General features: G+C 37.4%; 1 protein-coding gene across 2 annotated transcripts in view; it reads right to left on the bottom strand.

Annotated features, from left to right (window-relative positions):
• Positions 1-12,357, bottom strand: part of ADAMTSL1 (ADAMTS like 1) — a 439,216-nt gene that overhangs the window by 129,169 nt on the left and 297,690 nt on the right. For both annotated transcript variants that reach the window (XM_004949124.5, XM_429157.8), the window contains one exon: positions 3,616-3,742. In XM_004949124.5, the coding sequence (XP_004949181.2) occupies positions 3,616-3,742 (127 nt within the window). The remainder of the gene's footprint in view (positions 1-3,615; positions 3,743-12,357) is intronic.

The raw sequence follows: 12,357 nt of genomic DNA, 5'->3' as shown, positions 1-12,357 counted from the left end.
AAAGGAACAGGAAAAGGACAAAATAAAGGAAAGAAGGACTTCTCTAAAACAACATGTTCATTCATCCAAACCTATAATATTTCAAATGCATGAACTAGAACTCTCTTAAATTTTAAATTCAATCATGTGCCACAGGAATTTCTGACACTCTTATCTGGGAGAGTGCTATGAAAATGATGAAATATCCAATGCTTCTGTGGCCTTTTAATATCAAAATAAAGGTGGCCATAGAGACAGTCTGATAAACTGCTGAGCGTCACAGGACATGTAGGTAATCTCTGTGTTTGTGCTAGGTACTTCTGAACTTCTTTATAAACATTTTTTGGATTTCAAAAGTAATCAGTAGCTTTCTATTTCACCCTGGCTTCCCTTAAGGTACTTCCAAGTCAATTGAATTGGTGTGTGTGTGGTGAAGCAGGGAAGTGTAAGTTTATCTTAATATTTAATCAAACTCCATTTTCAAAATCTGATCTGTTATCTTTGTTCAAGTTAACCAGTGCCTCCTAAGGCTTCTGAAGCAGTGGGGTTAAACTCTGTTCAGCACAGTTTGTGCTTTTACATTTTGCTGTTATCACGCTGATGAACAAAAACAGACATCTTTCATTTTAACACAGATTTCAAATTTTTTGTTTGAGAAAACAAGCATTCAAATCTGGCAGAATTTATTAAACATTGATATTCTACTGTTTATTTTACGGCTGCCACATTGGCACTAATATTCAAGATGACGCCAAATAGGATAAATGGCTTTAATCCAATCTGGGAAGAAAAAATAAAATAGCAAACATGAATATAATCACCTTGCTGTATATATCATGTTTATTAGAATGAGTTTGGAAAAACATTAATTCTACTTTTTTTTTTTTTTTTTTCAGAAAATGTGTTAATTCTTACAAACCTTTGTTAAAAACAGAACCATGACTTTATTATTATTTGATGGTCTCTCAGTTATAGACTCTGTGCTCGAAAGTTAAAAAAATCATTTAAATGTTACAGTAAAATCAGGAATTTTAAAGGTCATGCAAGCTTGTACATCATATATTCTTTTTATGTCTCTTTTGCCTCTGTGTGCTACTAGAACTATATTTCACCTAATCTTGTTTTTGCTCTGGATTTGAAATCCTAGCCCACTTGATGTGAAAAGAAATGCTCAGTGAGATTTCCGCTTATCATTGTGCTTCCTGTTTTCACAAAACAGAAGCAGTAGGGGCTGAGGGGTAATTTCCTGAGGAGGCAGATTGTTGAGCTGCCATGTGGAACACTGAAGAAAAGGTGTGAAGTAGGTTAGCAGGGTGTTGGCTTCCTCCAGAAAAGATGTAGGGAAGAAAGGAGGAGTCTGACATAACTGAGAGGACTGTGGTCTGGGGCTGTGAAAAAGTTGAAGGGATCTAAGCAAATGTTATGTCAGGCACATGAATCAAGTACCCTGAGATATAAATTTCTTCTGATTTTAGATCACAGGAACAGGTGCTTTCTTTTTCAGAAAAATATAGGAGAGAATTTGAAGTCATACTGCCTCCTACCCTGCTATGGTTCTGTTTCCGAGGCCACTGGGAGACATACACTACTCCTATAAGTACTAAGGAAGCTGTTCCCATCGCAAATGTTAAGTGTTTAAAAGCTTTATGAATTTCTTTCTAGTACTGTCCTCCTATGCGTTGGCATGGTATAAACAGTATAGACAAAGAAACTGGATATAAGCACCAAGAGAAAATGATTTCATATGATGAGATCAAGACTGTGTCTAGGGTGGTTTTGAGATATAAATAATTTCAGAAACTAATGAAGCAGGGCTGCTATAAAAGTAATGGTCCAATTTCTCTAGCACAGTTCTTGAAAATGAATTCTGTACTCTGTTAGGCAAATAAAAACCCAAGGTGATCTCATTGAACATCTCTGCTGCTGTCTAGTCACTGCTGCAAAGTATCTCTTCTGATTTTCCTTAAGATACAGGACATTCAGTCTGGCTTGCAAATCCTTTTAACATCTAACTCATAGCAAAAAAAAATTAGACATCATTCTTGAGAAATAAGCATTATTTTATAGAAATTACTTGGAATCAAGCTATTGGCAAATCAAATATAATTTCAGGAAATAAATCAAGTCCTGATACCAGAAGTGTTTATGTAGACTTACACACAGTTACAAATAAACATGAAGCTATGAGAAGGACAAAAGAATCAAAGTGATGGGTATCTAATCAGTGTTGTATAGTATAAACATAGTAAATAAACACAGGTTAGATTTTTAACAGCTTTTCAGAATTTAAATGCCCCCATTTTCATTGGAAGTACATAAAATTTTTGGAGGACAACCTCATAAAGAATTCATACTGGTGCACATGTGATGGAAATCTGAAGCAAGTGTGCCCTAACATTTGTGAAAAGCCAATTTAAAGGAGCATTTATTTTTGCTGTATTCAAAATTCACATAACAACATGCATCTTTACAGAAAGAATAATGCCACATTGTGTGCACAAATTCTGATTATCTACTTCATCTCTGCGTAATGATTTTTGAAATCAGATTTATCTGAACTATCCATTCTCTAATATTTTTTTTTCACATTTGTCTCCCTCTAAGACTATGCCCTCTGCTCTTCTAGTTATGTAACATTCTATAATAGCAAATGACTGGGACTGAGGACTGTATTTTATTAACCTGTGAGTACCGTGCATAACATATTAGTACCTTTATTAGTAGTAGAAAAGAAAAAAAAATCTGTTTTACTGCAAAGCAACTGAAAAATAGTAAATTATTTCTGGAGGAAAAGACATTTGTTAAAAAAAAAATCTTCAAATAGTATCAAATCTCAAGCAGCCTGGAGATTTCTAAATCTGTTTGTGTACACTGGAGAAACAGCTACAATGACATGAAATTCCATTCCTAAATCTCTGCAAATTATTTCCTTTGTCCACAAAAGTTCAGCTTTGTCTCAGAAAAAAAAACAAAACACCCAAACCTCTTATGAGGATTATTCCTCTCCTCTCCTCTCCTCTCCTCTCCTCTCCTCTCCTCTCCTCTCCTCTCCTCTCCTCTCCTCTCCTCTCCTCTCCTCTCCTCTCCTCTCCTCTCCTCTCCTCTCCTCTCCTCTCCTCTCCTCTCCTCTCCTCTCCTCTCCTCTCCTCTCCTCTCCTCTCCTCTCCTCTCCTCTCCTCTCCTCTCCTCTCCTCTCCTCTCCTCTCCTCTTTGTGTCTGTGTGTGTATGTGTGTGTCAGGATGGTACCACCATCCCTGTTTAGTACTCTTTTTTGCTCTGGGGGCAGAATAAGATACTTTTCAGTCCAGCATGGACTGGGTTCTACGCAGCCAGCTAATACAGCCTTAGCAGGGTGCTGAGCCAGCTCTTCTCTTTCTCTGGCTTATTCCAAGGTATGAGATTAAACAGGGAATACATTGGTGATGGCTCTCCACAACAATCTGTCCATTCCCTCAGTCAGAGTTATAATGTGAGCAAGCATGAATTCTTCCCTGAACAGGGAAGAAATGATGAGTACATCTAGCCTGACCATGATCATTCAACTGCCTGATGAAGAGTGGGGTGAAAGATACATGCTAGAAATATATATTTTAGTAAGAAGTGGAGATGGCGCTTTACCAGAAGGAACAGCTTACTTTTATTTGCTGAGAGCTGGGACTTATACTGGCCTCGAACCAGCCGGCAGGTGGACCCATCACCATTGCAGACCCCACAGTTATCTTCTTTGACGGTGCTTCCCAGCTGGCGGTCACAGCCAACAATCTGGCAAGATAGAAAGATGTGCAGTTCAAAATCAGCATCTACTTACTGACTGCTTGATCCATCTCTGCTACTAATTACCACCAAACTTCTCGCTCAGAATCTCTAGAGAGCCATAAGGTACTTTAGCAATAAAAGAGGCTGAGCAAATCTGGCTGTGAGTTTCAGACATGAGATAGTGAGCAGGTTAGTACTTGACCGCTTTTGCAGTACAGAGAAAGAAAGGAGAGGTTGTTTTTTCCTTGCACTGTCAACAGTTCGTGGTCAGGGTCCACCAGAAACTACACTTACAGTTTCAAAGAGAAATATCCGTGAAGTAGGTAAGAAGACAGAGCCTCAGAGAGAAGATGTATAAAACAAATGAGCAACATAGAGCAACAAAGATTGATGATAATAACATGTTTGAGATCTCAGGGAAATTTTACCTGCCATACAGTTGGAAAAACCATGTGGTTTTAATTATGTTTGACAATAATCCTATTCCATACAGTCAAAGCCTGCATTCAGACTTTCTTTAAGAACTGATAAAAGAAGAAGGAATGTTTAAAACAAAAGAACTCAGAATCAGATGCTGAAACTGGTTTTACACTTATGTGTAAATTGTTTTGTTCAAGAATTTAATACTTGAATAGATAATCTAGGCCTCCAAATTCACAAACAACATATAGATTCTAGGTGAATGAAATATAAATTTGTAATTTAATGCATTTGATACTAAATAAATGGGATATAATTTTTTTTTTTTTTTGCATTCTGCTAATACAAGTCTCTTGTTTGAACTTTGAATTCTGGATCGAAGTTATAAATTTTACACATAAATAGATGAAATGCAAGAAATTAAGCAAGTTCATACAGTTTATAATTATCTCTTTATACATATCAGAAAATGAAAAGCCTTCTAGCATTCTGGCATGTAAAATAAGCAATGAAAAAGTAACTGTGTATAAATTCTGCTTCTAAGAAGTTTGTGCTAAGACTCTTAGCCAGAGAGAATATATATACACAGGGAATTTAAAATAAAGTGCGTATTTCAGCTTTAAAATTTCCTGCATCTGTGAGCTTCAGTTAAAATCAGAGAGCTGAGTCTTAGAAACACTTACGGGCATATAGGGTACTTATTCTCCAGGCTCTTAAAAGCTGCATGTGTAACTTGCATACTTAAATATTCAGATTAACTTGTTTTATTTGTGCAAATCTGTGAGTGCACAATTGGAGATCATTGTTACAGCTCCCTGTAATTGTGGTTTTGACAATTCCTATGCATTTTCCTTTAAAATGTAGGCTTTGATTAACACTTGGTATTTCCTTTTAGCAAATTCAATTCCCATTTCTAACATCACTATTTTACTAGTGATACAATAGCATTTTCCTTGGTTATCTATAACACTGATATCATATTTAATTGAATTTTAAGCACTATAGATTAAATTTGAGCTTGACTTTTCCCATTTCTACTCATTCAGAACTGGGTCAACACTCCCATGTTTCTACCTTATATTATGAGGTCTCCAGAGGAACTAATGAAGGCTAAGGGAATAATAGTCATGCAAAAAATGATACATTTCTTTAAAAAACTGGTCACACCAAGACTGCAAGAGGTACTTTATTATATTAAAACCACCATGGCACATTATGTTTAGGTAGCTGAACCAAAGTTAAGTTTACCTTGACTGTGACTACTTCATTCAAATCTTCCACTTACAGGTACATATGTAATCTATCAGGGATATCATGTAAGATTTATTTTTCTGAATATCATACAAGGAGTTAACTACCTTTTACATTGAGAGAGTGATCTGCTTTATTTTCATGAACGTTTCTGTAAAGAGAAATTTCATTAGCGTGGTCTGTAAACAGTCTGACGCTATGCTACCAACTCAGATGACTTTCTCTCAAGTGCATTACTAGAATTCACTAGCACTTTGAGTGAGAAGAGTACTGAAGATAACAGACATCAGTGGAAAGGCCAAAATTCCTTTCCATACCTGTCCATAGCATAGTTTATATTAATTCAGTGATTCAGTCTAGAATGGTGTTCAAATCTATGTGCTTTTACCCATTTTGAAAAGAACATGTGAACTGCCTGGATGTGAAAAGAGCTGGATGTGAAACTCAGGTATGAGGCAAACAGCCTTTACAACATTAAAGGCATTTTAGCTTTCTGAATCATCAACTCACACGTTACCATGGTCTGTGCTCTGATTAAAGTTTATTTATAAATTGAGCTATTTTCGGCTAGGTCACAAGTAGTAGATTTAACCACCAGGAAAATCTCAGATGTTAAACAAAGTTATACTGAGGTTCGTTGTTCTTTTTGAAACAGATATCCATTGCCAGTTCATGACATTAAAATCCTTATTTTTTGAAAAATATTTTATTTCAAATGGGAGTATTAAACAAAATGGAGATCTCTTGTGAATATAAAAATTTAAATACACAGTTCATGTACAGAACATGAACACCTTCCTATGCTTGGTAATGTCTCTCAAATAACTGCATACTTTCAGAAACTTTGATAAAATGAAATAAATTTACTTTCTTCCCAAGGTTTATGGGTAGATTTTTAGTTAGCAACATTAGATTATCTATCCTAATAGATATCCAGAGCTCTGGGAATATGTCTTGTATATTCATTAAAAATATTTGTGAATGATTAGCTGAACTAATACCTGAAATAATAATAGTAATAAAAAAAATCCAACTTATAAACTTCCCCACTTACAGCTGTTTTTTTTCCCTTCACTACTGAGGCAAATCCTTCTTCAGTCATGTGGGGATGATTACACCCAGCAAAAAGCTCAGTAGTATTTGCAATAGATTTGTAGATGCTTCATAATCAAAAACATTACTTCAGATCTCTTACATTGCTTCTTAGTAGATCTTACAAGAAAGAAGTATATAGGCTGCACTCTTGTAAAAATAAAAAGTCAGGCACAGGAAAATTAAAGAACTGTTTCTGGGGGGAATAATAACAGGTCTCTATGAACAGAGAATTAGTTGTTTCTTGCAACATCTTCTGGCAGTATGAACAAAACATAGAAAGTAGGTTTTGGAATGATTGGAATGGATGATGCTCAAGATACAGCCCACTAGGTGAGATCCACCTGTCAGAAAAAGTAGGTTAACTTAAGCAGCAGAACTAGAAAAGCCTACTTTTCTAGCAGACCAGTGACCTATTGATGGATTTGACTTGTTGAAGACTCATCATGAAAAGAAGCTTCTGGAAGATACTGCTGGGTTTGTAAGCAAAGAAGAGAATAGGGATATTATGCCTTCAGTTCACAGCTCAGATCAATGGCTTGGTGGACACAGATTGAAATAAATGCCGACATTTGTGAATCAAATGTCTGAGGAATACTTCACTCCCTGAAAAGCTTTGAAATGTCAAATTCTCATCTGAGTTTGAAACTAGAACCAATGTTGAAATTCTGAAGTTTCTGTGGGATGGAAACTTCCTTTTCCAGTGCATTCTAGTCTTAATATATCCTGGGGGGTTTAGGGAAATGAAGGATTTTTCAATCCATAAAGTGCTGGGAAGGAAGCCCCCACTAGGAACAAAAATGGATTACTACAACCCATTGTGTCTAGAAATGTTCTGAAGTAAGCAGTTTTCATACTCATTTTTATTACACTTTACTCTTCCTCCACTTTAAGCAGAGTAATGAAGCACAGACTTTCCACACTGAAATCTTTGGAGTTTGAAATAGTCAAAGTGTGGTCAGAGGCCTGAACAGCAGATTGTTACCATTCAAAATGTCAGAAGCAGCTCCATCCAGTTCCCTGACAGCCTAATCCAAAACCCATTAAAATCAAGTAAATACACCTATGAGTCCAATAGACATTGGATGAAGCTTTTACATATTTCTAAAGGTGTTTCCATTAAGCTGTGCTTAAATGCCCAAACAGCAGCAGAAGCTGATGAAGTAGAGCTCTGGAGGTCTAAGATTTTTCATGATGTGTGGAAGATGTCAGCCATGTAGTACCAGAGTGAGGAAATCACAGGCTAGCAGCAGCTCCCTGACCAGTTCCTGACCATCTCATCCTATAACAGCATATACTCTCAAGTGGGCCAACTTCTATTCTCATTATGGGTTTAGCATAAAAAAGTTAGGAAAAAAAAAAAAAAAAAAGCCATGATAATAACAGCTAATCCTCAGTTGGCTGAGCCTGTATTGTTTTCTGGCATAAGATACCTCAGCTCAGCTCAGAGGTGAAGATTCCATATTACATTTTAGGCTGAAGTCCCACACTCCATACTAAGTTTGATTCTCCCCTACTCCCAATTACACCAGTAAATTGGCAAAATAGAAAAGCAGGGATATTCCTGACTCCTAGGTACATAAATAAATTAATTTTTACAAGCCTTGTTTTACAGAAAAAAAAAAATGTTACAAAAAAAAAAGTTATCAAGTTAACAGAACTGCTTATGTACAGTTTAAAGGCTTTCGGCTGAAAGTCCAATGACAGAGGGATTGGAACAAACTCACTAAGTGCATGCATGAATGTTATGCATGTATATGTTCCCCTTCTGGACTTGAACTTTGCCTCAGTTCAGCAGATTTTTCCAGAAATAAAACTGGACCAGCAATGACAGGTTCTGCTTCAGCCCTGCTAGCCTGGAAATGCCCTGAAGTAAGAAGTTTTCATAATCATTTCTATTCAGTATTAAGAAACTCTGGGCAGGAAATAATGTAATAAAGCAAGCTTGCAAATCTAGCCAATTATAAATAAATCTCTCTGTTTTTCAAAGGGCATGTCTGCAGTTCAAACACAAGTAGTTCTGAGAATCTGAGAAAAACAAAGTTGCCCTTCACATCCATACTAATGTGGGGCTCAATCTGAGAATTGTGTAGATTGCCACTGCTCAGCTGAAGAAAGTTTTGGATTTGAGCCACTGTTTCAACTGGGTCCAAAACACCATTTTACAATCCGAGTGAAGAGCTGTTGTACTCTTTAAATTATTGTGGAGAGAACAAGCTCCAGGCTGTATGGCAAGCTGGAACCAGACTGGTGTCTGTGATATAGGGACTTTCAGCCCCTGTTGCAGACTTATCTGCCTTTCGGTCCACCTACACCTTGTGCTGACAGTCCCCACCCTCACTATTTACCTAGTACAGCTTGGCTCACTACTTGACACAATTAAGTGACAGGCATGCTGTTGTGCAGCATCGAGATCCCGTCTGGATCCTCCTATGTCATGCAGAATTTAGTTGCCACCATAGCACAGACAGCAATTATAAATGAAGACTGCAGGATGAGTTTCACAATGGCAAAGCAATTCATAACCATGCTTGGTAGAAGTAGGCCCAGTGACACGTGCAGTCAATGTACTTGTTTGGCACATGAGCCAAGCACAACTTACAACTGTTCAGGCAGCATAAACAAACTCTAATCACTGATCAGAAGCCAAGTTTTTTAAAAATAATACCTTACTTTTCTGACTGAGATCCACCATCCTGCACAATAAGCATGTAGCTGGCCAAGTCAGTAATGTGGTGGAACTGATTTGTAATGCTGTCTGGTATCTACCCCATCAGTCTAGCATTTCAGGCCAGTCACAGTTCTCTGCTATTACTATTTTTAAACCTAGACAATGACCTTAATGGAACATTACCCCACCAGCATGTTTAACACAATGCATGAGCCACTGAATTAGTGATTCAGCCATAGCCCTAGAAGCACACAGGTAGCAGACACCTAACAGCAGAAAGATCTCAAGAGAAATGCCTATTTCTCAGGTTCCCTCGGGGAAAAGAACAAATGTAACCTCATTCTGAAACCACCCGTGATTTAAAAAGAAGTAATTAAATCAATTTAAAAGCTGGAACTTCTAAATGAGGATTTATAGGTATATTAAAATCTTGGATGCGGGAACAAGGCAACTCCTATCCTTATAGGCAGATTTCATTATAAGTAATCTTCCTACAGAAAAAAAGACTGAATTTTGCAGATTTGGTCATACATAAACAACCAATTTATGTTTGGGCCAACATAAGAGAGCTCACAGACCTGGAAACAAAGCTATATCTAGTTCATTCTCTGATGATACAGGAATCCAGAGGCTGTCATTCTGTAAAAAGCAATGTTTAAACAGAGTTGAGATCAAAGAGTTTATAGACAGATGACAAGAGAAAACCTGCCGCCTAAGAAAAGAGGCTTTTGTGATTATTTGTCTTCCCTGATCCGTCTCACTCAGATTTCTCCGTGTTTTTGTTGAATTGGGTTCATTTGCCCATGTTCTGCCAGAGTAAGAATGAGTTTATTATTTATTTATTTATTATTATATGAGTGTTCCCATGCTGTCACTGATGGAGGAGAACAAAAAACTCTGTTTTTTTTTTTTTTAGGTAGTAGTGCTCTATAGCAGGTTACTGTTGAAAGACTTGATTTTCTATAAAAGATTGACGCATGTAATCTGAATGGATAGTTTATTTAGCATTTCCAAGGGGAATATTTGCCAGGTTTGGTGAAAGAGAGTGAGAATACTACAGCAGAAGATGATTGTGAAGGCCATTATAAATCTAAACTCATTAAGGGAATTGTCCTTAAGTGCTCTTAAGTATCTGTAAGTATGTAAGAAATGAAAAGTAAATTCTGTGAAGTCTGACTTCTGGACCCGCTCTCTTTTCCCAGACTATGAAGCACTAAAATGTAAAAGCACTTAATTGGCTCCTGTGACCTATCACATATGACTGTAATCCTTTGTCAGCTCTTGCATGACTTCATGGCATGCTTGATATTGACGCTCAGACCTCTTTTCTGTTGGGTGCACAAGCTTCATATTCAGACTTGTTTTGTTGAGAAGCCTTGTCTCTGTTCAGTTGGATAAATGAGGATCTAGTTGCACGCTCCTAAGAGTGAGCCAGCATGGGCTTTCTGGTGCTTCAGGCAGTTATGTCATCTGTGCTATCAAGGAACATACTTCAACTGGTGATCTAATATTTTAGAGACTCCCAAACCACTGCTGAAAATGCCTAGTCTACATGGCATTCCAGCCTGCTTCTCAGTGGGGGAAGAGAAGTGAAGGCTCTACAATAAGACTCACACAGTGCCAGTGGGATGATAGCGGAGACTACCTAAGAGGCCTGGATCCTCACACAGTCCCAGATCTTCATGACAGCTGGAAGACTTGTCATTGTCTTCAGTGAAAACACTCAAAACAGCTCCACCAGTGGACATCTTGCAATCTTCACATAGCATTCATCCACCTGTGTCACTCCATGCACCTCAAGATTTTAGGTATGCTAAGGAGATACATGAACATGGATGGCTTTGTGATATTGTAGCAGGTCTACAAATAGCTCTTTCAAATTCCTTTTTTTTTTTTTCTTTTTGGTAAACCCCTAAATTATCATATGCTTTGCCTTGGCAAAGGGAGGTGTGTAATGCTGATTAAGCACACTATCCACATTAGACAGTTTGTCTCCTTGGGAGTAGTAACAGGTATTGTTTCTGCTGAAATAATAGAATAAAATGTCTCTGCAGTCGTGCCAATCTCTCTTGGACCGTAAAGTGGAAAACTGATAGCTCAGGGCTGGGGAGTGAACTTCTAATAATGTAAATGCAGATTCTTTACTGTAATGCAGTAAACATATACCCACCTCCTTGCCATTCTTTGCCACAAAAATGTTGTTACCTGGCATGACAGCAGCATAAGCATTTGGCTATTACACTTGTGAGTTCTACATCCCACTCATTTTTGAGTGCTGGAATAACATCATACTACTTCTCAGAATCTCAGAATGATACGTATGAACAAAACAAAATTCAGATTTGCTATTCACATAATATGAGATGGAGAGTATGAGACAAAATAAGACAAAAAGCTCAAACAGCTGCTGAGCTCAAAAGTAGTTGACCATACTTTCTGCACAGAAGGGATCTTGGTTCCAGTAGACTCCAAACAAAATACAGATTCATTTTCAGCATTTACATCCAGGAGTTTTGTGCAGGCATCAGAGACTGCAAAGCCATTATCAGGAGAAAAGGCTGGGCTAAGCTGAAAGAAAACTTAGAACTGTTCCCATTACAATGTCTTGTGCATGTTTGGGAGAAAATAGCCATCCTTTTTGCCTAAATAATACAGTCATTATTACACCTTTTGCATGTTTCTCTGGGAGTTCTTACAGCTTAGAAAAGAAAAAAAAAAATGACAGCTATAAACAGGTGCCAGAAATAGCTGAACGACAGAAGACTGAAATCCCAGCAACATGTAAATACCTAGACTTTTTTCCCCAGTGCTTTCCTTTGTTTTAACCTGACTTCTGTGATAGTCTTGGCAGACAAAAAAGATCATTAGTGGAAGCTGTCATCAGGGGAGACTGAGTGCCTATAAATGAATACACAATGTTGGAAACACAAATGATGACTGTTTGCAGAGAATTAATGGCATAAAGGCCATTCATTTCTTGACACTACCATCAAATGGGCAAATTATGGGTACTTTCAGTCCTCTTGCATGAAAGAAAAACAGCAGCACAGGTAAGAATCTCTTTTTGAAAATTCCTCTCTCTAAGAATTTTTAGTTAGATAATATGCCATATTAAAATGCAGAAAAATTGAATCTTGTCAAAGCAAGAATCTGATCCCCACTAATGGTAGCAGGCATGGATGAGCAC

Source organism: Gallus gallus, chromosome Z, assembly GCF_016699485.2.
Source record: "Gallus gallus isolate bGalGal1 chromosome Z, bGalGal1.mat.broiler.GRCg7b, whole genome shotgun sequence".
In the NCBI taxonomy this organism is placed as follows: domain Eukaryota; kingdom Metazoa; phylum Chordata; class Aves; order Galliformes; family Phasianidae; genus Gallus; species Gallus gallus.
This window is presented reverse-complemented; position numbering and strand designations above follow the sequence as displayed.